The 27,915-nt window shown below is 35.1% G+C and overlaps 1 protein-coding gene across 2 annotated transcripts in view; it reads left to right on the top strand.

The window, feature by feature from the left end:
• The window catches only part of CPED1 (cadherin like and PC-esterase domain containing 1), a 268,666-nt gene that overhangs the window by 89,925 nt on the left and 150,826 nt on the right, over positions 1-27,915 (top strand). For both annotated transcript variants that reach the window (XM_081147894.1, XM_081147893.1), the window contains exons 8-12: positions 19,143-19,285; positions 20,354-20,426; positions 21,598-21,765; positions 22,618-22,722; positions 24,254-24,423. In XM_081147894.1, the coding sequence (XP_081004020.1) occupies positions 19,143-19,285; positions 20,354-20,426; positions 21,598-21,765; positions 22,618-22,722; positions 24,254-24,423 (659 nt within the window). The remainder of the gene's footprint in view (positions 1-19,142; positions 19,286-20,353; positions 20,427-21,597; positions 21,766-22,617; positions 22,723-24,253; positions 24,424-27,915) is intronic.

Genomic DNA, 27,915 nt, shown 5'->3' with positions numbered 1-27,915 from the left:
TACAGAAATAATTGTTCAGAGGACAAATACGAGGTGATTTCGCTGTTCAGAATTTCATCCCCTAAACTCTTCAGAAGAAAAGCCCTGGGAGCAGGCCCTTCCCTCCATTATAACCCATCAAATTCAGGTTTGAGAGAAAATAGGGTGGAAGAGTGACCGTAATCACGCACATCTCCTCATCAACTCCTCACCTGAGCAGATGGACTTCATGTTCTTAACAGGGAAGGAGCAGGCAGTGAATGTCTTAGAGGATCACGGGGGAGAGGCTGGAGGAAAACAAAAATCCTTCCCTCCAGCCTGTCCTCTTAAAAAAGCCTGGGCATCCACGCTCCCCAAACTCTAGTCGTCCCTGTCCACTGCCACCACTGGCTGGACCAGCTCAAAACAGTTTTCAGACTCCCTTTCACACAGGTTTCTAATATTTGTCCTTTTGTTACATTCATGCTTCGATCTCATTTCACCTATGCTCATTCACCATCTTGATTAAAAACCTGAAGTTTCTAGGTAATCCAAGTAGTTTAAGCTTTTCTTTCTTTTCTATTTAAACATTACTTCCCCAACCATAATAGCAACAACTGGTAGAAATGATACACATTTTTGTGATAGTTGTTATGGACTTCCTAAAGTTAAATCATGAGAAAAGAAAGCTCTTTATGATTTGATTTCTTTATATTTTCATGCTCTATTTGCTATTTTGTTTTTCATTCATATCTTTGTTGTGCCTGTGGGACAGGTGTGAGCTTCTGCTGTTGTTCAGAAAAGCATGTGGTTCTCTTCATTTCCATCTCCTCTTTGGGATTTGTCTTTTCAAGATCTTGCCTAATTACTCTGGACAGCACTGTTACCTGCTCTCAAAGAAAGGTAGTGCAGCTTTCTGGATTAATGTGCCAGAGAGTGATTATTCCTTATGAGGTCAAAGTTATACTCAGTACTACAGATAGATTTCAGAAAACAAGGGAATATTTATTTACCTTTCAATTAAAGTACTTATTGCTTCAGCTCAAACAAATAGATTATACTTATCTGTTAAATTAGTACCATCCCCCAAAACATTGCTCCCTTTATTTTTAGATGTGAAAAAATATATAGAAATGATTCTCAATGCTAATGTGGAAGACAGGACCCAAACTCACTTTAAAGACTAATCATGTGACATCCAAGTTTTATTTAAACACTGTTCTTAAATTCCACAAAGCATAATGTGTGTATACTGAGTCTTGAACTCAAAGGCTAAATTACTTAGTTAAATCAACAGTGATTTATGTTCTGTGCAGTGAGGAAAGCCCACTAAACTGGTTATCTGTAGCCATTTATAGAATATTCTGGCAGCTAAAGGAGGCATGACAGTAATAACAGATATAACTATGAGCTCACTTATTTCCAATTAGGTCTGCTTCTAGATACTTTATCTGCTAAAGCTTTGGAAAAAGTTGAAAATATAAAGAAAAGAAAATTTGAGAAATAATGGACAGCAATTTGTAAACTATATTTGTAAAGCAAATTTTTCTAAAATCCACTTCTATACAATAAAAATAATGTAAAATTTAAGTGTTAGCTGTTTCCAAAGGATTTCAAATTTAAAGTGGGGAGGAAGATGGAAAAAAGGAAAGAAAATTAATAGCAAATGAAACATTTGCTTACTATATCATTTGACCCAAATTTTTTAGATATTTTACTCAAAACTTCTTCCTCTATAAATTTCTCAATTCAATTAGAAAGCACTCCAATTGTATCTATGAATTCACAACTCTTCCATAACCATTCTAACTATAACTTTTGGTCAAATGCATCTATGGCTGTCTTTATTACACATCTGCAAGAAATGTCATAAATTAAAATTTGGTTTTTAGAGTAAAAAGTTGCAAGTTATCCCTTCATCCATTGTAAAGTTATCTAGTAGAGAGGAAGCTCTCGTATCTGTAACTAGCTTTTGACATCTGAAGATTCTTTATACCTGTGATCATAGCTTACTGCTTTGGCGAACATGTATTGCTGGAGAGATCTGTGACTTCTGGCAGGAAGAGCTGTGAAAAGCCTTATTTTATCTAGTTGAGACATAAATGAATTCATTGTTTGATCAATTATCCCACATTGGAAGGTGTTCATTTTTTGATATTCAGTATTCAAAAGTTATATGACGATGACTTCTTGAATGTAACCAACGCTCAATAAATGTGTCTTGGATTGAATTCAGTTGAAGATCATTTTTAAAAAGTTAACTGTGTGAAGAACTTGTCCAAGTCTATTTAATCCCTGTGTAATTCAGCCCCTGTATTTCACACTGATCTTCCAGTATCTTTTCAGTAAATACATTAGACAGATGTCATAATATGAAAGGGGAAAACATGAGACATTGCAGGCTTTTCTCAGCTTGGTGTCTGTGAGACTCACCTCCATTGGAAACCCAAGTTACAGCAGGCTCCTGCCCAATGTGGGGCTCTAAATCACCAGCTGTCTACCACCACTGCATCGGCCTTTGGGGGACCATTCTTCCACTTCCAGTGCCTGCAGTTCCTCTCACATCAATGGGATCAGCAAATGTGCACAGAGGAGAGAAAGAATCTTGGCAAAGCGGGGAATGTTGTTATTTACAAGGACCTTTTTAAAGAATGCATATATCCCTTATTCAGTTTTGGAAACATGACACGTTGCAGGGATGAAGTTAGCCCCATTTGTTGTCAATTTTTATGCAGTGCCTTTGATAATGTCAGGTGAGATAGCTCATATATTCCCAGGGTAAAAATGAGTAATGTCTTTGGAAACAAGTATAAAGTTACAAGTATGGTTTTCAACCTTAGAAAGTGTTCTTCTCTCAATCTTAATTTTACATCTAAAACTGCAGGCTGTGCAACAGACCTTGTAAAAGACTTTTTCACTGAGCATCTGCCCTTCTGCAGGCCAGGGAGATTTATATCAGATATAGAAAGAATGTGAATAAAAGCCTGCTCCTAGGAGTTTGTAAAATGAGTTGATATGTTACTTAATGTACCCTCGCTTGGGTTAAATTTAAAGATTGCATCAGGGTATTCATTTTATTTTATTATTATTTTTTTAAAATATGTCTATGTTGGTTTAGAGAAAGGAAGGGAGAGGGAGAGAGAGAGATAGAAACATCAATGATGAGCGAGTCATTCATTGGCTCCCTCTTGCATGCCCCCTGCTGGGGATCGAGCCTGCAACCCAGGCATGTGCCCTGACTGGGAATCGAACTGTGATCTCCTGGGTCATAGATCAAAGCTCAACCACTGAGGAACACCAGACAGGCAGGGTGTTCATTTTAAAGCATGATTTTATATAAATAGAAATTATAGATAACCAGCATAACATTAAATAAACATGTGACTAAAGCTGACTTAGAGTAAAATCAAAATAATAATTGCAAGATAACACTTATCTGATCAGCCCACATTGGCATTAAATATTATTTCAGATATATGTTTGGTCTATTAAAAACACCAAACATATACCTGAAATATATGTTTCAACTGCATACGATTTTAAAGTGCATCACATTAATGCAAAATAATTTTATACTGTTGATAGCATCTTCGTCTCTTGTTTTGAAAAATTTTATTCATTCATTCATTCATTCATTCATTCATTCATTCATTCATTCATTTCATTCATTCCCAACTTTGTTCCATAAAAGGTTTGTCAGGTAATTTTGTACATTTATTAATTTTTTAATACTGAACCTCAATTATTATCCTAAATAGGAAGAAAATTATTCATTAATTGTGGTTATGTTTATTTGATCAGAATGATCATTTAAATGCATGACCCTAAGCTTTAGAATGACAGGCAGGGTGTTTATATCCCCAGAGCCTCAGAGACTGCCTGGCACATGGCTGATACCCACAAAATGTTTACCAATGCATGGCTGTCTAGCATTATCATTTTTATTAAAGGCACCTTATTAATTATAATATACTAAATCTTTCATCTTGGAAAAATATGATTTAAGAGTAGGTTCTGTAACGAAAGATGTTATATGTAAATTCAGACATATCTCTTCTGAATTAATGTAGTAAACTGATAAATATATGCAAATATAATTAGCTGAAATGTATGTATTATATATTATATATATGTGTGTGTGTGTGTATATATATATATATATATATATACACAAAATATGCTACAGTTACAACATAAGGTAAAAAAACTCTAATGAATAAATTTCCTAATTATTATTTCCTTTAGTACCAGAAAACTGATGGGCAATTATTAATTATATATCCAGAAAAATGGAGGCTAGCTAATATTCAGGGATTTCAGAAAGTATAAAATCAGGAGCGGTAAGTGAATTCCTTCAGAATGCTTTAAAGATGGGGAAGGGGATTCCTCAGTGGTATCTGGGATGTTAGGATGTGTATTTCCCTAGCCCTTTGCTCTTCCCCCTTCACCTGCCTTGTTCAAAGCTCTCTTCTCCTTGGAGTCATCTAGTGGATAACTGTGTGGAAAGAGGAAGGGGCTCAGTTGAGGACTTGGCAAGAGCACGTGTTATTTGTCCAAATTTAAGCCTAGAAGTCAATGGCCTGTGGACATCATAGAAACTCTCCTAAACTAGTCCATGCAGCTTTTCCTCCTCCTGCCGTTGTTCTGCGCGGGAGTGTCACTCTGATTTCCATTACACCTCGCTGAACACAAGCTCGTAAAATAAACAACTGTTTAGAGTAAAAAATGACATAGAAAAAAGGTAGATAAGCAATGTTTCAAATACTTTAAATGTCCACAGAGATTAGCATAATCTTAATTTTTTAGTTTCTCATTATTTCCTTAATAGATGAACTTGCTAAGCCAGAGAGATGTTCAAGGACAGAGCAGCTGTAACCCCTTCCTTCACTACCCTCCACACAACAGAGAATCGTTAAGATGGAGCTTTGGGTAATGGAACCGTGAATCAAGGCAAAAGCTCCCTGCAGACTCCCTGAAATTTTCCACTTCTGTGCAGGCATCTAGAGAGTTACTGAATTTAATTTTATAAATCTTGATTCCTGGACTTTGACAACAAGGCTCACCAGAGTTCTGCATCACTGTAGTAATGGTAAATATCTTCTGAGGACAGGGAAATATGTTGGGCAAAAAATATCAGATCAAGTCAGCAAAGAATCTAGAGAACAAAAAAGAAGAAACATTTATTTGCCTAAATATGTTTAAAATCTTGAAAGAAGATATTATGTTTATTTTTATTTAAAAAGGAAACAGAGGGAGCACCACAAGCCTGACCCTGGATGCTAAGGACCCTTGCTGCTCTGTGGGGACTTTGGAGCAAAGGGTTTGGGGAAAGGACTGAGAGTGCAGGGCTCCTTTGCTTGTCTAACAGCTTTTCCTTTCTCCCCTCTCACCCCCCTTCACCCACGGGGAACCAGCCATCCACACCTGAATCTCCCAGTAACTCAGTGGGCAAAGCCTCAGCCCTCCTCAGAGGGCATAAGTAAAGGCCCCACACCCTCAGGCACTTGGTGGGCTCTCAACACATGTATTTCCCTTCTTCTCTCTCTGAGTTGAGGACAAAGTCCAAGGCCTGAGGAGCATCAATAAGCATGCTGAGCCCAAGGCAGCCTCAGTGGTTAACCAAACATCTCAGCCATCCAGGGGTTTCCTGGAGCTGGCCGGAGGTGACCAACCCAACTCTGGGAGAGACGAGGCTCTAGATTGGGGATCTTCACCTCTGTTTGACTTTCACTGTTCTTGTAGCAACCATTTCCACTCCCATGAAGCTGTGATAACCTGAGTAGCTGAATAATAGCCTCCCAAAGATATTCACACCTTAATCCCTGTGAACTATGACTATGTTACCTTACACGGCAAAGGAGACTCGAAAAAAATAAAAGATAAAAAAATAAAAATAAAAATAAAAAGGAAACAAACCTTCAGTGCCTGACACAACACCTAGTACTTAGCAGACAGGGTGGGGGTGGTGGAGGAGGTGGCTTGAAAATAATAATTAGTAATAAAAATAATCCCTTTACAAAGTGGTATGTGAATGCAAAGTAATAACAGAGAAGACAATGGCAGGAATGTCTCTGAAAATCCATTTCTTTAATGCTTAAGTTTATTAAAAATATGTGCTCAGTGGAGATGACAAATGATATTTACATTTCTTCTTGGGATATTGAAACAAAACAATTTTCCACCAGTACATTTTAAAGCTTATATTTGTCATTTTAAACACTTCTTCTTTATTCTTTGAGATCTATTCAAAGGCTGTGACAAATTCTAAGTATAAGATATCCCCAAATATGCCAACAAGATAAAATTGATTTGTCTGCTAAAAGAAGACAGACTTTTGCTCCCTTCAGGAGAAAATCTGACTTGCAGTTGTCTTATGTGATTTATGCATTGCAAGTTTAAAATGAAATACAGGCTTTTCCCTCTCATATAGTAAAAGGTATTTTCAAATTTGAAAGAAACAGCAATCTTTTGTCACCCAGGAAAACTCCATAGCTACGAGGTAAAGCAAATTAAAAATGCTGTATTGCCCCCAAGTGGTCTTTTTAAGTATTGCACCAATGGCCTGAATTGTCCCGCAGTGAAAGGAAAACAGACAAAAATGCATAGAGCTTTTAGTTTTTTTCTTTCATTGGATTATACATATTCACTTTCCAAATGTTACTTGATTATCTGTGCTTGTGGTAGGAAGGCTATATTGCTAAGTAGAGATTCAGAATGGTGATAAATCTTCTGTGCAATTTAAATGTCCTAGGCCACAAAATGATTCAAAATGTTTTCAGCACTTGTCAGTCATTAGACATTGTTTTTCCATTTAAAACATCCAGTGTGATACATTGGATTTCTTTAATTATTGTAAAGTTAGTACTAACATTTTAGACTTACCATCTGAAAATACATTGCTTTTATCCATTGTCTTTTGTGTGTACCTCTATTTTATTTCGACCTGAACCTCAAATCCGCTATTAAACTCAAATCCCTTTAAATTATGTAAGTGGCCTAATATTCTGATGTGGAACTGAAAAGGTGTCTTTCATTTCTCTGAGTGCTACTAAGGCAGACAAAGATGGGTTCCTATGTCCACTGTAATATACAGATAGGTTTCATTGCTTTTGTTAATTCTGTCTCCAGCTTATCTGCCTATAAGGCAGTTATTCTCTGACTTCCTCACTTACTGATGTGGAGCATCCCCATACGTACCACTCTATCTGCTTTGCCTCATAACGGCTTGTCCTCTAACCTCCACGCCAGGCTTATGAAACCAGTTCTTAGAAGCTCTATGAAGCAGGTCTTTAATATTCAGAGAAAGGGACTGCAAATAGGAGAAGAAATCCAGGTCTCCCTGTATTTATACAGGGGTGGGCAAAAGTAGGTTTGCAGTTGTGAATATGTAAAACACAGAATTTATTCTTGTGTTATTATTCATTAATTATTGTATTATTTTCCATACAAACAACTGCAAACCTACTTTTGCCCACCCCTATATATACCCATATGTTGTGTGGCTCCCCCTTTAAATCAGCTTCTCCATGTCTAGTGTCTAGTCTTCCAGAATCCAATAGTTCCAGGTACCACAGCCTTCTCTCCCTGTTTAAAAAAGTACTGTACCAAAATAATTTCTACTGGAAATTTCATTTCTATTTGAAAAGTGTGAGATTTTCCCCACATGCTTGATTACCCAAATCATCTACATAAATAATATGTATTCAAGTCACAGAAGGTAAAATCATTATTCCAAACTCTGAAGGCACAGAAGAAAACATTATGCTAAGGAAATATATTTCATTTTCATGCTTTCAAGGAGTTACTGTTAAAGTAAAAAGAAGTGTGATTTAAAAATATGATCAGGACAATGATGACATCTTTCAGTCTGAGTGATAAGCAGATATTCAATTGCACCTTTAAAGGAGAGAGAAATAAACCACTAGCACTGGACCTATAGTGCTGGATCTAGAAGCCTGAACAGAAAAACCCCAAGGCATGGCCTCTATGGCCCTTAGGGTAGATGCCCCTAGAAAATCCTCATACCAGCTGTATGACCTCAGGCAAGTCTTCCAACCTCTCTGAACCACCTCCTGTATCTGTTAAATAGGAATAGTTTCCAGTGGGTTCAATAAGATTTTTCATTCCTTCTACACATATTTACTGGGTATTTCCCATATGCTAGACATTGTGTTAGGTTCCAGTGATATAGTAATAAACAAGACAAAACCCCTACCTTTGTGTGGAATGTAGATGAGACAAAGAACTAATTACACACATATAAACAAAACACAGACAATTACAGATTCTAAATGCAGCTAAGATAGAAATGAGTAAATATGAGGTGCAAAAAGTAACTGGGTTGCCCACTTTATGAGAGGTAGAAAGGCCTCCTGACTAGATGATATTTGAGCTATGATTCATGGATGAGACTAAAGGTCATATGAAGAGCTCATGGAGAAACATTCCCAGCAAATGGCCAATTCCAGTGTCTTGAGGCAGGAAAGTCCTTGCACGTTCACAAAACATCAATCTCACTGAAAGTGTATCCCGTTGAACAAAAGGAGAGTGATGGAGGGGCGGTAGGAGAGAAAGGCGATGGCAAAGCACAGGCTGAGAGGCCTGTGAGGAATCTGGGTTTCTTCCTGTGGACAGAGACACACCACCGCAAGACGGTAAACTGGGCAATGGTATAATCTGATTGACCTTTTCAAGCCCACTCTGCAGCTGTGTGGAGAACGGAGTGAAGAGGACTGTGAGTGGAGGCAGAGAAATCAGTTGCAAGGCTATTCAGGTGACCAGGTGAGGAGGGCAGCAGCTGTTCTAGTTGGTGGGATGATCATTTAAAGGAGATCCGTGGATAACTTTTGGTGATGAGTTGAGAAGGAGGGGAGATGGAGATAGTTCAACGATCAGTCTTCAGCCATTATTTGAATGGTGGTGCCATTCCCTGAGATAGATCAGATGGAGGGGAGTGGGGCAGAGACGTGCGAAGTGAAGTGGAGAGGGAGACGGGCTCTGGATCTCACAGCAATTTACCCATTTACATGGTTCCTGTTCATTTAGGCCTCCTGTGCTCCATACCCTGCCTGAGGGCCCTACACAGAAAAGTTCTGCCTTGGGAATTTGATGTTTCTTTACCCATTCACTTTCTCTTCTGCCTTTCTCTTCCCCTTTCCCTTCCCTCCTGCCATTTCCAAAAGAGGTATCACATCGCTTCTAAACAAAAGACCAAGCAGTTTCTCTAACTTCCTAGTGTGACAAGGCATGTCCCACGTGTCAAGAGGAATGATGTGACTTGAACTGTGCTCCACAGAGATGACTCTGGCAGCAATCAAAGAGAAAGTGGTTGGGGGCAGGGAAATCGGAAATCAGTAGTCAGGACCACAATGAGAAGACATTGATATATATCATTGTATTTAATTAGAATACTAAATCATGAACTTTTAAATTATGCACAACAATTAAATGCCCATTTAAACTACCCCATATAAAATAATGAGTTCTGTTTGGACACTGGTAAAAGAGAGGTATAAGGTCAGTGATAGGAGAGAGGTGTAGAGCAATAGCAGAAGGTTGTAATAAATCTATGGATTCAACAGACTTTAGCCCTACAGCCGTATAAGTGAGGGCAAATTGCTCAATCATTTTCTTTATTGTACAACCAGAACCCATTATTTTTATAATGAATACATTTCCTTTCTTTTGTGATTGACCATGAAACTTAATAATACCTAGAATAGATACATGCATAAAATATCCAGAATATAAATGAAAAGTATTTTCCCTCTTTACTTTCTTACTCACTTGAAAGTATAGATATATCAGATAGGTATCTTTCTGTCAAATGCTTCCCTGTTTGCAAAATTTTGTGCTGCCTGTTACAAATGTTATCTGTTAATAACATTGGCAGATTTCAATGTCATTTTCTACTTAAGAGAATAAAAAATGGACAGTTTTTAAAACAAGCTGTCAGAACTTTTTTTTTTTTTTGAAGGCTTAAAGAATGCCCATGTTTTAACTTTAATGGAAATAGTTTTAACCTGCTTGAACAATAACATTAATATAAAGAAAATTAGTAGACATTTACATATAGAATCTAATGATAAAATCTTTGCAACTTTAACTTTTGCTCTTTACTTTTAAATCTCTCTGCTCCTTTATATGCCACTGAGAGATTTCAGAAGGGGCAATAAAGATTGCCTGCCAGTTCTTTAAGGAGGTTGAATATAATCCAATGGGGGTTCTACCATTCAGAGAAAATAATTAAATTTTTATTCTATTCACAGCTTTTACATTTCCATACCTTGCTTATGGTCAATTCTCTGATGCACATGTGGGAGAATTTTAAAATTTGAACTATAAAATATTAAATCACATATAATTTCCTAATTTAATGTATGCTTTAAAACTTAGGGTTATTTTTTTAAAAGAAATTTTTATTGATTTTTAGAGAGAAATGAAGGGAGAGGGAGAGAGAAATATCAATGTGAGAATTGCTACATCAGTCAGCTGCCTCCTGCATGCCCCCTACCTGGGCATGTGCACAGAAATCAAATGGGCAACTCTGGTACATGGAGAAAAAAACAAATGATAGACAGACAGATGATATAGATAGATAGATAGATAGATAGATAGATAGATAGATAGATAGATAGATAGATAGATGATAGATAGATAGATAGATAGATAGATGATAGATGATAGATAGATAGATGATAGATAGATAGATAGATAGATAGATAGATAGATAGATAGATAGATAGATAGATAGATGATAGACAGATAGATGATAGATGATAGATAGATAGATGTTAGATTAGATAGATAGATGATGATGATAGATAGATAGATGATAGATAGATAGATAGATAGATAGATAGATAGATGATAGATAGATAGATAGATAGATAGATAGATAGATAGATAGATAGATAGATAGATAGATAGATGATAGATAAATGATAGATAGATGATAGGTGATGATAGATGATAGATAGATAGATGATGATAGATAGATGATAGATAGATAGATGATATAGATAGATGATAGATAGATAGATAGATAGATAGATAGATAGATGATAGATAGATAGATAGATAGATAGATAGATAGATAGATAGATAGATGATAGATGATAGATAGATAGATAGATGATAGATGATAGATGATAGATAGATAGATAGATAGATGATAGATAGATAGATAGATAGATAGATAGATAGATAGATAGATAGATGGATGATAGATAGATAGAGGAATATGGCTACCCTGACCAGTTTGGTTCAGTTGGTTGGGAGTCGTCCCATGCACTGAAGGGTTATTAATAACTACAAATGAATAAAATTATTCATGTCACTTAAGCATGAAACTTATTTGAGTATTGAAGTTTTGATCTAATTCCAGGGAACAAGTAAAAACTATCCAAATTTAGGTTCAGCCAATTAATTCAGATTTTTCATGGTTTACCCTAAAGGAAGCCAATTTTCAAAGAACTAAAACAGATGATGAGAATATTTATGTTCTTAAATCATTTGACCTAACACAAAATTTGTTCTTGATCCAGGCAATTTAAGTTACAAAAAAATATTTTTAGTTTCTCCAAAAGGTAATTAGGCTACATAAATGCACAAGTTGTTGAATTGATATTTTAGGTATGCTTGAAAATTGTGATAGCTTCATAAAAGTAAAAACAGATAATTCATTCATCTGTGTTTCAGGGTCCACCCACATTCCTAAGCTGGTACAATCCATGGCACAGCGGTGGGAGAAATACTGGGGTTTCACGGCCGAGCTGGGGCGTCACAGCCGAGCTTATGGCTTCAACACCCTCACTGGTTCCCTCCTGGCTGCATGACCTCAGGCCTGTTCCTTGAGTCCTGAAGCATAAGATTCTTCATCTATAAAGTGGGGGTGATGAATATCCACCTCAGCATTGCCATGAATATAAACAAAACAGTGCTTAAGGAACGCACAGTGTGTGGCACGTGGTGCCTGCTTAGCTAAGTTAGTGATTAGTATTAAATACAACACAGAATTATACCCAAATATCACATGTGCACTAAATGAAAACTTACATCAGTACTTAGGTTTGCTATTTAGTCATTTTTATCACTTTCTAAAATCTTTTTTCCTCTTTTTCTTCTATTTTTAAATACCATATTTTTTCTCATAAATCATGCTCCTTTCAAACACCAAGGAGACTTCTTTTTAGAGTCCAGAATGCTCACTAGCACCTAATCTCGCCACCACTCTCATGCAGCAGGTGTGCTCCTCGGGGCCACACACAGCCCGAGCCATGGCCCTCAAGCAGGGTGTCATGTCATGTGCCTCTGGGGATCCAGAAACTCTCTAAGGGATTCACAAGCACGTGGAGAGTTTCAAGAATCAATGCCTGTAGCTTCATCTTTTCTGCTAAAACTGATCTCACTGTGAAGGCACCGCTAAAGCAGGTCCTTCTTTCCCCTTCCCTTTCATACATACTCCTCTGCTCTGCAGAGGAAAGACCGAGCTCTCATCTCTCTGTAACAGTGTGACGATGATTGCTGCAGGGTGAAAACATCCTGCAAACAAAAATCAACCCCAAAACAGACTCATTTAAATACGGTGTTTGTTAGACAAAGTGAAGGATGCTAATCAGTAGGTAATAAATCTTTCACTACTCAGATTGTTTTCAGTCTTTAACAAATTAAACATTTCATGATAAATCACTATGTGGGGTTTTCCTATGCCTTCAAGGGAGTTCACAGGATTAAGTCTGTTGCTAAAACTAAACTCTTCCATCCACATCTGTGTTTATGTGAACAAGTTTCCTCTATGTTTACATTAAAAATATTGATACTGAACTCTTCTCATTCAAGTAATGGTAATATTCTCTCAATGGATATATAAAATAATTGAATTAAAACTTAAATTTATATACATATTTTTCTTTTTTTTTTAATCCTTACCTGAGGATGTTTTTTTCCATTGCTTTTTCAGAGAGAGTGGAAGGGGGGGGAGGAGAAAGAGAGAGAGACAAACATCAATGTGAGAGAGACACATGATTGGTTGCCTCTTCCATGTACCCTGACCGGGGCCAGAGATCAAGCCTGCAACCGAGGTATGTGCCCGTGACCGGAATCAAACCTGAGACCCTTCAGTCTGCAGGCCGATACTCTAACCACTGAGCCAAATTGGCCAGGGCATAAACATATTTTACTTAATGAGAATTATAGAGTGACCAAAAATCTTTCATATATAAAATATTATTACATTTGGATACAATTCTGGTGCCATTCAGATTCCCTCGGGTACATTTTAAGAGTTCTGCAAGAGCTTGGGTGAGAGACTGGTTGAGTCAGAGTCAGACAGAGATTCCAGGTGAGTCTGTAAAAGGCAGAATAATATCAGTCAAGAACAAGACATGTACTCCAGCTGTATTAAAAATAGGTAGATTCGAATGCATCCTTGTTTCCCCTTTAATTTGGACAAAGAATACGGAATCTTGGATTTTATGTATTTAATTGAGTGCCATTAGTTCTACCCATTGATTAAATTGAGTCTGAGCTCTTCTGTGGTATTTCCTTTTAAGTTTTGACTGCTACCAAAAACAATCATTCTCTAGACTTTGTGTTCCATAATTAATTTGGCCTCTCTTCTGGATCATTCTTATCAGCCTGCAAGCTTGCTGGGTTGATATTGTTCATCCTAAACAAATGAACAGATAGTTCAGGGACAAAAGACTGTTCAAAGATAAGGCAGTGACTTAGAGGAAGTGGAGTAGGGATTGAGATTTCCATTATTTGCAGGAGCTGAAAAATGAAGTGAAGGAGGGGTAATTTTTTTGCTTTGTTTCTTTTGCAAAATTTCTGACCCTTAAAGAAGCACTTCTTTGGACATGGGTGATACAAAATTAGCAAGTGTTTAAACATGGCGGGTGGAGGGAGTGAAGCTGTAAAAACTGCAAAATTACTTTTCAACATTTTAAATTGTGGATATATATATATAACATAAAATCTACCATCTTAACCATTTTGAAATGTACAGTTCAGTATTAAATACATTTACATTGTTGTATGACCAATTGCCAGAACTTTTTGCAAAACTGAAATTATATACCCATTAAATAACTTCACATTTCCCTTCCCCCCCCCAGCCACTAGCAACTACCATTCTATTTTCTATTTCTGTACATTTGACTGCTCTAGATACCTCATTTAAGTGGAACCATACAGTTTCTTTTCTGACTGAATTATTTCACTTAGCATAATACTCACAAGTACTTTAGTATGTGTCCTTCCTTTGCAGAGCTGAATAACAGCCCACTGTATGTATATACCACATTTATCCACTGGGCCATCCATGGATACTTGAGTTGCTTCCACCTTTTGGCTAGTGAGAAAAATGCTGGTATGAGCATGGCTGTGTAAATATCTCTTTGAAACCCTGTTTTCAGTTCTTTTGGCTATGTTGAATTACTGGATTACATGGTAATTCAATTTTTGATTTTTTGAGGAACCTCCATACTGTTTTGCATAGTGGCTGTGCCATTTTACATCCCCACCAATTGTGCCCAAAGATTCTGATTTCTTCACATCCTTATCAATACAATATATTAGGGGTGTTTTTTTCTTTTTTTCTTAAAATATATTTTTATTGATTTTGGAGAGAGGAAAGGGGAGGGAGAGAGAGATAGAATCATCAATGATGAAAAAGTCATTGACTGGCTGCCTCCTGCGCACCCCCTACTGGGGATCAAGTCTGCAACCCTGGCATGTGCCCTGACCAGGAATCAAACCAGGATCTCCTGGATCCTAGGTTGATACTCAACCACTGAGCCATGCCACCTGGGCATTTTTCCCTGATAGTAGCTATCCTAATGAATGTGAGGCAGTGTCTCACTGCTGCTTTGATTTGCTTTCCCCTAATGATTAATGATATCAGCATCTTTTCATATGCTCCTTGGTGCAAAATGATTTTAAGTAACAATATTCTTTATTCTGAGAAGATCAAAATTTCTCTTTTATACATTAGTATTGACAGAAATTCTGGTAAATGTTGGTAAGGCACAATGCTATTAAACACTACTCAAAGTTCAAAATATTGAAATATTAATATTCTCTTGTAGTTTGCCAATTAGTCAAGATTATGACTTAAAAAGAACTCTGATATTGGTTAATCTTGTATTCTTTGTTTTAACTTAGATTAATTTTTCTTATCTCAAAAATCCTCTCAAACAGCTGTAAGCTTCTATTTTTCAAAGGTTTTATTACAACCCGCCAGAAAAATGCATATCCTCTCTGTCTCATGAAATGGAAACAAGAGGTAAACATGTTGTCAGAAAGAGAAAAATTATGTTATCCAGAAGCTTCAGTAATCTGTTTCTCTTTTAAAAGTCTCTGTAGTTTCTGTAATGTTATACTTAGGTTTATTAAGTCAACAGTATTTATGCAATACAGACTCTGCCTTAGGTACTGACCACCCAAAGATAAAATGTAGTTTCTGCCCTAAAAGATCTCATAATCTAGTGAAGAGCAGACAAAAACGTCATCAAGTTTAACACAAAACAACACATGTTACCATTGAGAGCAATTTGCCCTAGGTCTTGTGGTAGGATAAAGGGAAATAATGAGGCAAAGCCCAGAATTTAACATGTGGGGGCTGTGAGAGATTGGCTGGGAATGAGGTAGATAGATATAAGGGCACCTGGAAATGTTTTAAAATATCAAAGACATAACTGAAGTTTTCCTACAAATATTTCCAACTTCTCAGTTTCTCTTATCCTTTCATTTTTATTGTTAATTTTGATCCATTTATGTATATTTCAATAAGTTGCTTAAATGGATAGATTTAAAAATTATAAATACCTTATTGTGTTATACCTTTAATTTTACACAAGCATAAAAAATGTTGAAGCTTTAACTGCCCGATTTGGCAACCATGGTCTTACAAAGTCATTTTCTATATAATTTATTTTGCACTAAATTTGTACTTTATTTTAAGTTGAAGGAGGAGAGTTTATAGTTTATAAAATAGATTCATGTCATGTTAAACATTTCAAGATGTTCTTGTATTCATTTTTACCTCACTGCTAAGGCACCAATTTCCTTGGGATGTTAAATTCTCATATTTGTGTAACTCAAAAACATTGAATAAAAGTCGTGACCTAGCCCTGGCTGGTGTAGCTCAGTGGTTAGAGCATCACCCTGTGCACCAAAGGGTCTTGGGTTCAATTCCCGGTCAAGGGCAGGTACGTGGGTTGCAGGTGTGATCACTGCCCCTGCTCCTTCCCCATTGGGGCACGTGTGGGAGGAAGCTAATTGATGTGTCTCAGTCACATCCATGTTTCTCTCCTCTCTCTCTCTCTCTCCCTCCTCCCTCTTCTCTAAAAATCAATGGAAAAGTCCTCACTCCTCTGGTGAGGATAAAATAATAATAATAATAATAATAATAATAAATTAAAAAGTCTTGACCTAGAGAAGGGAGAAGTCTCTTTGATGTCTGAGCTCATGAAAAAAAAAAATTAACAAGGAAAGCAAAGGTGATCCCTAAGGTGTTTGTCCTTGAGTTAAGAAAGCTCCTGGGCAAAATGTGTTTTTCAGGTTCTTACAGTTTTGAATGCAAATAATATCAAATAATTTCAGATGTGACATTGTCTGATGAGATCATTGAGCATAGTTTTCTCTTTCTACATCTGAGCACACTGAGGTGCACAGAATTCAAGTAATAGACCAAGGAATCACAAAGTAGTGTAATAAAGTATAATACAACCAGACACTCAAAAAAGTCTCCCACTTAGCCTAAGTGGATTAATTATGAAAACTAATAGAAGTATTGTGCCCTATTTGGGTAGCTTATTGAAAGTTGACTTTTAAAAAAAAAATATCTATTAAGCACTTGCATGATTTTACTTTCATTTCTGTAGTTTGCTTGCCACTCTACTAAATAAATTAAATAGAAGAGGTCACTCAGCTGGAACTTTCTTTGAATTGAAGGGTTAAATGAATTGAAATCCATGCAGTGAGATAGAAGGAAACACAGAGTCAAAAATTGGTAACAGAAATAACACAAAAATAAAACAAGTCCCTCTATTTTGAATCAGGCTTTTCGAGTGCACATTCTCTCTTCTTTCTTCTGACTTCTGTTTATAAAAGCACCTATGTCCTGGTCCCCGGCTTTCATGGTCCCCAGCATTCATGGTCATTGGCTCATGTTAGCCCTTCTCTTAGCAGGCTGAGTTCCTAGGGAGATGGGAGAAAAGCCAGGTATTTGGGTCCTTAGTTCATGTACTGGAAGCCCATATTCAGTACTCAGAAATTAAGAAATAGTCATTTACACAGTAAAAGATTAAATATAACCATAAGACATTAATTTGCTTGTTATTTTTTTGCCATGGAAGGGGTAATCTGATAATCAGTCTTACATATCTTATATGCTACATGAACATTTTGAACTTTGTTAAATTATTAACCTTGACCTTCGTGATATTCAGGAAACATTAAAATGTGAAAATTCAGTAATATCATCAATAACTGTACATAATATGGTGAACTGAGTGAAATATGAGCTACTTTTATTTGGAAAAGCATAATATTACTCTGTTTTGACTCAAGGGTGTTAACATTTTCAGTGTTAGCATTAATTTGTTTCCTTTTGATCATTCAATTATTGCATTCATTTTTCTTAGTGAAATGGAAAAACATCCCCATTGCCAAAGCTAATGATGTGTTCATAGGGTCTTAAAGTGTATATCTCATTAAGTTTCTGTTTTTCAGCTGGTAAAAGTTTATGAAGTCAGTATTTTTTTCTCTTGGGGGAATTTTGCTTGTATATTTTAAAGAGACATTTATCATTTCCTTCAGGTGATTTGTGCCAATATCTGCCCTTCATTATAGCAACAAAAGTTTTTCCCTTTGCAGTCTTAAGCAGTTCAGATAGATGTTGCCTGTTCTTCCAAAACACGAATAGAAAATCTCCTTCATGTTTTTTCAAAAATATATTTTTTAATTTTGTTATTGTTCAATTACAGTTGGCATTCAATAGTATTTTATATTAGTTTCAGATGTCAAAAATATTTTTGTTCATTTTTGTAAAGAGTATGTTTATCCAAAGTCTATGAATTAGTGTGAGATTTGTTTTATACTTTAAAAAAAATTTGACTTGAACTCTGATCCTAAGCATCCTCTTGAAGTAATTTTGTTGTTGCAATTGTTTTAATATTTAAGCAAGTAAAAATAACCATTTGTGATACCAACTATAGTATTTCTAAGAAGGCATAAACCTGAGCTTCATTCGCCTTTTGCAACACTGTCCTATCCTCTCTATCCATGTGAAGCCTTGTTTTAAAATGTTAGGGGAACACTGAGATTCGGTTAGATTCTTTATTAGTTGGATAGGTCTCCCTTAGCAAAATGCTGCGAAGAAGCAACTTTGATATGCTTATTCTTGTTCTGATATATGCAGAAAAGTGATAATAAAAAGATTAGATTTGAATTTCATACTCTTCAGTGGCTTTCAAATATTTTTCTCCTAATTTGGTTTCACAGCACTGTTGTTGGTAGGTGTTAACTCATTTTAAAGAAGACACAAAAATTTGGAGAATTGAGTTGCAAGTCTGAGATCAACTGGTTAGTAGAGTAACAAATTAAACTTGGGCTTTCTGATCACAAGCCTGTTATAGTTTCACATCACTCTCCACGGTAAGATGCCACAAAAGAGAAAAAATGGAGTAAGCATCTCTAAAGTAATTGAAATTACAAGATGTAGCGACACCCCATATTCAATTGAAAGGCTTAGAATATATTTTTTAAATATATGTAATTTATTCATATTATATATTATGTATATGATATAAATGTATTACCAAAAGTAGGTTTACATTTGTATGTAAAAGTTCTTGTATTATTTATTTAATTATTATATTATTTATTATTATTATTAACCTACTTTTGCCCACTCCTGTATTCATTATATAATATACTTGCAAAATATTATATAGTTATTTTATATATAATATATACTATGTACTCTATATATTATATATATATATATATATATATATATATATATATATATATGTCTTAGATTATTGAACGTTCCTATTTAGTTTTTAAGTGTGACAAAGTGAGATAACCTAAGGAACCTTTCAAATTGGTCACCTTGGAAATTGGAGAGACAAATTGAGATGTGGTTTAAACATATGAATTATTTACTTTGTTCGCAGCTGCAAACCTTTTTTGGGACATTCCTGAGGGCCAGTTCACCTCTTCAGGCTTTTGATAACATGAAGGAAGCAATTAGCAAACTCCTGCTAGCGGCTGAAGCATTCAGTGAAACATCTACTCTGGGACCAAAGACCTTCAATAGGTAAAAACAAGTTCTACTGTTAAAAAAGCAAAAAGCAAAAAGCTAACTTCTAGAAATTGATTGCTAGTGAAAATATGTCTTAATTATCACAAGTAGATGCTTCTTGGAAAATGCAAATTGTCAGTATGCAAATATACACTTCCAAACTTATGTTTTCTTATTTATAGATCCTAAAACATCAGAGCACATTACAGACTTGTCAGTATCTAAACAGTGGTGGCAAGGAGTTACTCAAATTGATTTTTTTAATGGCAGCCCCTTTCAAGCTTAGCTATTTCTATCATATATACTTACCATTGACTAAATATATTTTTATATACAGGATTTTTTTTGTTTGGTTGGTTCATTTTTTGTGTTTTTTTTTTAATCGTCACTCGAGGATATTTTTTCCATTGTTTTACAGAGAGAGTGGAAGTGGGGGGAGAGAGAGAGAGAAACATCAATATGAGAGAGATAGATACATCACCTTGCTGCCTCCCACTAGAGCACTGACCAGGTGCGGGAATTGAGCCTGCAACTGAGGTATGTGCCCTTGGCTGGAATTGAACCCAGGACCTTTCATTCTGCAGGCCGATGCTCTAACCACTGAGAAAAACTGTCTAGGGCTATTTTCAGGCTTTTATTAACAAAATTCAGTAACTCCTTTCTTTATATCTCAATTAACTTGAATATAATTTAATGTCTTTTTTTGAAGGAAATGTTAGATCTAGTATGCCAGGTGAGGGAGGTGACTCAGTTAAGCTTTATCATGCTTTATATGTGAATAGAATGCCTGGCATGTAGGAGTAGGAGAGTTTCCTTCTCCATACTTAGGTTTTCACAGAGTAACTTCATCGTATAGTTTAATGTGTTATGAATACTTTAGATATATTTTATTTTCTGTAAGAAACAAAACAGATTCCAAATCCAAAATTAAATTGTATGTAACTTTAGATTATCCAACAACTGCTCTTTTTAATTATTATAGGCCTTGAAATTTAACTATAGTAACTATTAATAATATAATTCCAAATAATAGGTTAAGTTAGCAAATAGAATATAATTTTGTTACATGTGTTTTTATTTCAGATGCAGATTATGTTTTCAACTTTTAACTTTTGATATTGGTTACGGCAGTTTCAGGTCCCCTGTAGTGCTCCAGGTGAGTGTGCCAAAGACCTCCTGTAAGCTTCCACCTTTTGCTGAAGGATGTGTGTGTGTGTGTGTTTGTGTTCTTTTCATTCATAGTAACAAACCAATAAATAGCAACTTCACTAGAGTCACTACTTATATTTATGGTGGTTCAGAGAATTAACTAGCATGTGGAGACCTGTGACTTGAGTTCCAGTTTCTGCTATGCATTCCCAGAGAACAAACACGAATGTTTCTATGGTTCAAACACTATTTTTGAAATAAATAAGATATAAAGCTAAGTATGTGGAATGCAGAAAAGTATACATTTAGACAATAGAAACTAGCAGATTACCAAGCTTATTCACATGGGTTTGTAAAAAAAGGTAACTCTTATTCTTTACATATAGATATTTACTTTAAAATTGGCCTATATTTTAATTTAAATATATTTAAATTTTTAATATGATTTTTCTAGTATAAATATGTATAAATTGAAGAGTATTTTTGTATACTCTAATTCTTTTACTTTCTCTCAAATCAAATTAACTCATTCAGATAATTTCCTCCAAGATATTTTTAGTTTAAAGTAGCCATAAGTGAAAAGCATTGATTGACTTCATTTATAGAAAGCTTTATTTTGGGATATGGAGTGAGAAGATGGGAAAAGAAACAAGATAAAATTATGTGCAACCAGAATTAAATTTCATATTGCACTGATTGATTTCCAAGCTTTAATATTAGGATAATAATTACATTATATGTGGCTACATTTTTGAGTAGTTCAAAGATTTATCCATAAAATTTTAATACCTTATGAATTTATGTAGTTTAATGGTAATTCATTATTTTATACACATTTAATAGTTTGTGTTATGCTCTTTATTTGTGTGTGTGTGTGTTATGCTCTTTAAAGTTTATTGTTCAGAAATGTTATATGGTATCTTCCATGAACACAAATTCTTCAACAATGGTTTCAAGCTAACCTAATGTGACTTCATAATACATTAGTTAATTTTCTTATACAAAATTGTATCTTCAAAAAAATATTACATTTATGAAACTGTTGACCTCTGAAAAGACCACTAGATGTCAGTTCTGATCTGTAGTCCAACAGGAGATGAATTGTGTCTTAGAAGTGATCCCACTGTATTAAAAGCAAGTCAATGAAATATATTTTCTGTGCTTTTACTTTCTCACAGGTGCATGAGCATTTAAATTTTCAAGATGATGATAATATAGATTTTGAGGACCAAAACACAGAAGAATTTATTTTAAAAGACACTTTCAATTTTCTCTTCTCTAATGAATCTTCACTTTCCATATTCTCTGAGGTATTTCAGAGACTCCACAGATCAGGTGTGTTTAAGGTAAGTGCATTTTTTGTACTGACAAATATTTTTTCCAAGTCATCCTTTATAAGGTGCTATTTTCTTTATTGTGTAATTAAGCAACTTGATAAGTCATTTGAAATTAACTTATATCAGTTATATTACACCTCTTAGTATTTTTCTGACATGAGGACCAATATTATTTTGGGGTCACCTAATTATGTGACTGATTATGATAAAGTTATGGGTTGAAATGAAGTAAAGCAGTTCCTAATTCCTAAGGAACATTTGTGGATATTATGAATAATACATATTATATGTTATGGGATACTTTTAAAGGAGTACCATAACTTTTTGGAGGCAGTCTAGAATAATAGTGAGTATTCTAGATTGACATGTTAAGCATTCACACCTAGTTAACATCTTTGATTAGATGCTGATGATTAGGGTGTAGTGCTTCATAGTAGCATTTATTAGTTTTTATGATATGTTAATACAGGTTTTCTTGATGCCTCAAAATATCTGTACAGATGACTAAGTACAGTATTGTCCTCTGTATTTTGCTGCTCTGTTCTCTAGTACCTGAAGGCTAAAGGAGACTCTTCCTGCGTTCCCAAACTGTCACACACACATTCTGCCCTCGTGGGCCCCTCTCTCCCCATCCTCATTAGCTAAGCACTATTGAACGATTTCATTCAAGTTCTCTTTGTCAAATAAGAAGTTCTCTTATATTCAGACACCATTGCTACAAGTTGAAGTTACTATGTATTATTTAGCATTAATTAGCCCAGATGTTTATTTATAGAGTTCAAAATTTTATTGGTTTATGAAGTGGGTGGTAACTGGGCTGTAGCAAATGCTTAAGAATTGTTTTCCCCCCTCCTATTATAGGGTGAAAACTACAAAAAGGAACTAAATCAATGCCTGTCTTTAGAGGAGATTAATTCAATTATGACTTTCATAAAGGAACTTGGAAGTTTGGGACAATTCCAACTGGTAAAACAAAAGTAACATTTGATCCCTCTTGATTACTGAGATTATAGTAAATCAGCCATAAACTACTTGATTTTGACTTCAACTTAGGTGAAGATATATCTTTAAGAAACAGAAATCTTTGTAAGCTACTTTTTGCTTTTCAGAGATATAAATATTAAGATGAGGAGAATCCATATTCTTTAAAAGTTTATGAATAATATGTGACCTATTAAAGGTAAAAGAATATGGGATTAGTATAGCTGCCAGGATTTGACAGTTTTTGACAGTTTTTAAGGGGAAAATACTCAAATTTTTCTAAACAAGTTTTGCTTTTTAGCTTTGAGATATTATCATGTGACCAAAATTTCTTTCTGCTTCTTATGCCCTTTTTGTTGTGCAAAATCAAATATTATTGAGTGTAACAATATTTAAGAAAACTACTTAAAATCTTAATTTGTTGTAACATAACAAAATAAGAAAATGTAAAGTAAGAAAGCAAATGTAGATAATTATAATAACTTAAACTGGTTTTAGCCTTAAAAACGGCATGTATTTTCTTGAGTACTTTTAATTTATTAATCAGTAACAAAGGATAATTTATACATGCATGTGCATTCTGTACTTGCTTCATTTTTAGTTCTGCCACTTGTATAGACAGATTCTAATGACTTTGTATTTTTCCACCTAAAATGTTTATCCAAAACATTTTAGCATAGCATTTTTTAAAAGTCCACTGATAATTTATTACTAATATGTTTGGATCAAATATTTACTTATTACTACTAAAAAACTATGTATTCATATGAGTTATAAACAGTTTACTAAATTAAAGAATGCTTCACACTTGTTATTATAATTTAGCCCCATATGTTGGAGGGTTCAAAGTGAGCTTATTGTCCCAAGGATAATTAAATGAATGGATTATTATTTTGATTATTTGAAACATAGTGTTACATTCATCACAGTTTGGCTTCATACTATACAAAGATAATCAAAGAGGCCTGGCCCCATCCTGCAGGAATTCATCATTTAAGATATTGTGAATGTCCAGAACATCTCTTGGCACAATGTGAGGAAGAACTAAGGACTTATTTCCCAGGAGAGAGTACACACCCCAATTTGCTGACTCTGAGAGTTGAAAGAGAATAACTATAGATATTTTTGGTAGGATTAATCTCTCACTTTGATATAACTCACTTGTAGCACAAGAAGTTTCCCTCTCATTTGTTCTGCCACCTGATTCACCCTGTTATTTAGCTGTTTTAACGCATCTATAGGACGGAGAAATCTATGTACATTCAATGAAAAGAGAACAAAAACTGACCCCATTTTGAAATATGATCATCAAAAAACTTAGAACCTTATTAAAAATGGCATTTACCTTGACAACTGCACAGAAAATTAAATTATGGTACTGAAAATTGATTTTTAATAAATATCTGATTTTTTAAATATCCGAATATAAACATAAACTACTTTTTTAGTAATACTACATTTTAATTTATTGTCTAGCACTTATTCTGATATTCTGTCCTTGAATATTCCTTCTCAGCTCTTTCCATCAACTTCTCCTGGGATTCAATCTTTGATGCGTGAATTTTATGATACTGCAAATCCTATGGGAAATGCTGGTTCAGTCCTGACCCAACACTCGTCTCTTTTAAATGTTTTTGAGCAATTTCAGCTCCTGAATAATAAGGCACAGCTACATCCATTGGAATGGTAAGATAGCCACAAATTTGAATTGTGCAATCCAAAAAGTCTCTAGTCTAAAGATTGATTTCAAAAGGCTTTGCCTAAATTAAAGAAAGCAACAAAAACAAGTATGTCCAAAAATTCATGCTCTGGAAAATAAGCTTCTTGAAAGCATTGAAACCATAATGATTCTAGTGGTCTTCAAACACTGTAACAAAAATATATCCAACAGTGTTTCAAACCAACGGAACTTGACTCCACTAAAAAGTAATATTTAAAGCTAAAAGTTTCAAACTAATTTCATTTCATAATATATATCCTTGAGTTATGAGAACATCAGACAGGAAAAATTAGGTGAGATTTGTTTTATGAACCATCAGTTAGAATGAAGCCCAAGATCATGTAAGCATTTATTTAGAGGATTTTTGAGGTGTGACTTTATTCTGGGCAAAACCTAACCAAATTTATAAAAATGTCTGTCTCTGACACAAAAGTAGAAGTTTTTTTAGGTGATAGAACCTCAGAGGGAAACATTTGGCTGGGAGAAAAGTTTCTTGGCCTCTCACCTCCGCTTCCGTTCTAATGAAGGAATAAGCAGGAAGATGGGCCTGGTGAACATATTAACACCTCCTGTAACTGGTGAAAAAGGCAGTGCCCAGTGCCTTAGCTAAGTCTCATTCTCCTTCATATGACAGAATTAAGGGAACATTTGACTTTTCTATGGCCAGGAAAACAGAAGTAAACCTAAACCTCCTAGGGAGATGAAAGACGAAGGCCATGGTAATCATTTGTCTCTTGTAGTTACCCTCAGGAATGACTTCTACTGATTTGGACTTCATTTCCTTCTGCCTCAGGAGAGAGAAAAAGCAATTCTGTAAGAAGCTTTTTTTCTCTGTAATTCAAAAATATAAATAATTGTATATTTGAAGAATTCTTAAGACCTCTCTAAGGATAAGAAATCACTTTAATTGCCACAACTTTATGAAGTTGGCCTCATTCCCTCAATACTTGGAAGTAGTAGTCCTGACAGAAGGTTTTGTTTGTTTGAAAGTTAGGTTTTAAATAGTATAGCTCAACGCTCCTTTGCTTGTTCCTTGCACTCACTGAAATAATCCAAAACTGTCTCATTTGTCATTATCGATGGGGGAAGAGCAGACTTGAGTTACCAAGGAGCCTACTTAAGTACTGTTTGTTAAGTTCCCTCGAGATACACAAGCTTTGGAAAGGTTGTTTCCCAATAAGTTTTTTTCAAGTTCCACATATGTTGTAAAGTTAACCAATTAAGTTACCTTAAATTCAGAATATTGAATTTACCCCTAACCCTAACTAACTGATTCCTTGTCAGTAAAGGAATTTACTAATAGTTAGTGTTGGGTGGAGTTAGAAAAGGTCAGAACATTTTTGAATCAGAGATTGGGATTCAAAAATCCCGACTTTGGATTTTATTAATTTCTGAGACTCAGTTTCCACATCTATAAAATATGGGTTGCACTACCTACCATGTATTATTTCAGAGGATTGTGTAAGATAACTTCCATGAGCTGGTGTGTGGTATGCTGCAGTGTGGACAGGTAGTAAACAGGATGTGTTTTCCTTTTTATGTTTTTATACATATCATCCAAAGTTTGCTCTAGCATCAACAATGGAAGGAATGTCTTTTTTTTTATAATAAAGGCAAGGTAAAATTGACAAGTTTATCTCAGTTAACACTGAAACAAATAAACTTTAGATCCTTATGAGGAAGCAACTAGTAAATTGCTCTTAGGATATTTTAAGAAAGATACTCAATTCTAATTATCTTGAAATTTATCTGTGAGCATATATATATTTAATTGTTATCCATGCTGTATTACAAGAAAGATGTATATTGTACACATTTTCCAGATGAGGAAATTGATGTCCTGAGAATGTGGGTCATTTATTCAAGCCACACAGCTAATAGAAACAGAGATGACCTTCACATCCATGATGTGGTGCTTTATTCCAGGCCATCAGGCAGACAGGACAGGGAGGTCAGGTGTAGTCATTCATCACTGCCCTTATCTTCTCGATGGCCACCTCTAGTTTTTTCTTTCTACAGAAGAAGCCAATTTTACATACCTCTACTACCTGTGGGGTTTAATGACTTCATCCTTTATTTTATTTTATTTTTATTGAATTTGTTGGGGTGACATTGGTTCACAAAACCATACAGGTTTCAAGTGTACAACTCAATTAAACATCATCTGCACACTGCATCGTGTGCCCTTCACTCCAAGCAGTCTCTTTCTGTCCCCCTTTCCCCTTTGCTCAGCTCCACTTACTCCCTTTTCCTCTGGCTATCTCCACACTGTTATCTGTGTCTATGTGTTATTTATATATGTATTTTAGCTAATGCCCTCGCCTTATTTCATCCAGCCCCCCCTCCCATTCCCCTTGACAGCTGTCAGTCTGTTCCATGTATCCATGCCTCTGTTTTTGTTTTGTTAGAAATAAAGATCATCTGCTTACAGCAACAAAGTGAAAAGATGTAAAATCAGAAAAGCAACAGTTAGGAAAGGTGACACTTATGTCTGTGTCCCAAGGCTCAGAAAACGGGGTCACAACAGACTTAGCATAAATCTGAATGAAATGTGCACTCTCTGCTAATTTTGACTTCACTTGAAATAGAGTTGCAAGAGTGCTTTACTCACATGCTTTCCATAAAAACTCACGTTTTGAAAACATAATTATTCACAAAATTAAACAAGAAACCACTGTATGTTCCTTAAAACATCTCATTCTGTTAAGAGAGCTACCTTTCCAAAATTCAGTTTACTTGCGGATCAGGATTGTATCTTTTATGAGTTTCACTTAGACGTTTTGCTTCATATGAACTTAGAAGTTTTTCAGTTAAACATATCGCACCCCATGCTTCCTTTATCTGTTTCTTAATTCCTTGGGAGAAGAGAAATACAGTTGACCTTTGAAAAGCACTGGTTTGAACAGCACAGGTCCACTTATAGTGGCTTTTTTTCAACAAAAACACTCAGCTGTTAGTATCCGTGAGTTTCACATTTGTAGATTCAACCAACCATGGATCAAAACAGTATTTTCACTTTCCCAACCATGGATTCCTAACCAGAATATTCCCAACTGCATTTTCAATAACATTTTCAATCATAGTTGGTTGAATCCTTGGACGCAAAAGGCCAACTGTAGTTAAGTTTTTAGGAAGTCAAAAGTTATATGTGGATTTTAAACTGCACATGGGTTTGAGCTCCTAACCCCTACATTCAAGGGTTAACTGTATTTTAAAGTAAGTCTTAGACATTATTATTTTTTACCCTTAATTACTTCATTATACACACACAGATAAAAATAAAAGTGCAATAAAATTATTGCACATTAGCAAAATATTTATTTTTAATTTATCTTTATGGTTGAAAATATTACAGATGTCCTCTTTTTCCCCCCACTGATCCCCTGCACCCTGCATCCACCCCACTCCCAGGCCTTCCCCATATCAATGTCTGTGTCCATAGGTTATGCATATAAGAG

Source organism: Miniopterus schreibersii, assembly GCF_964146895.1.
Source record: "Miniopterus schreibersii genome assembly, chromosome: 9".
NCBI classification, from domain to species: Eukaryota; Metazoa; Chordata; class Mammalia; order Chiroptera; family Miniopteridae; genus Miniopterus; species Miniopterus schreibersii.
The sequence above is the reverse complement of the archived record's forward strand: the minus strand, read 5'-3'. Positions and strand labels throughout refer to the sequence as shown.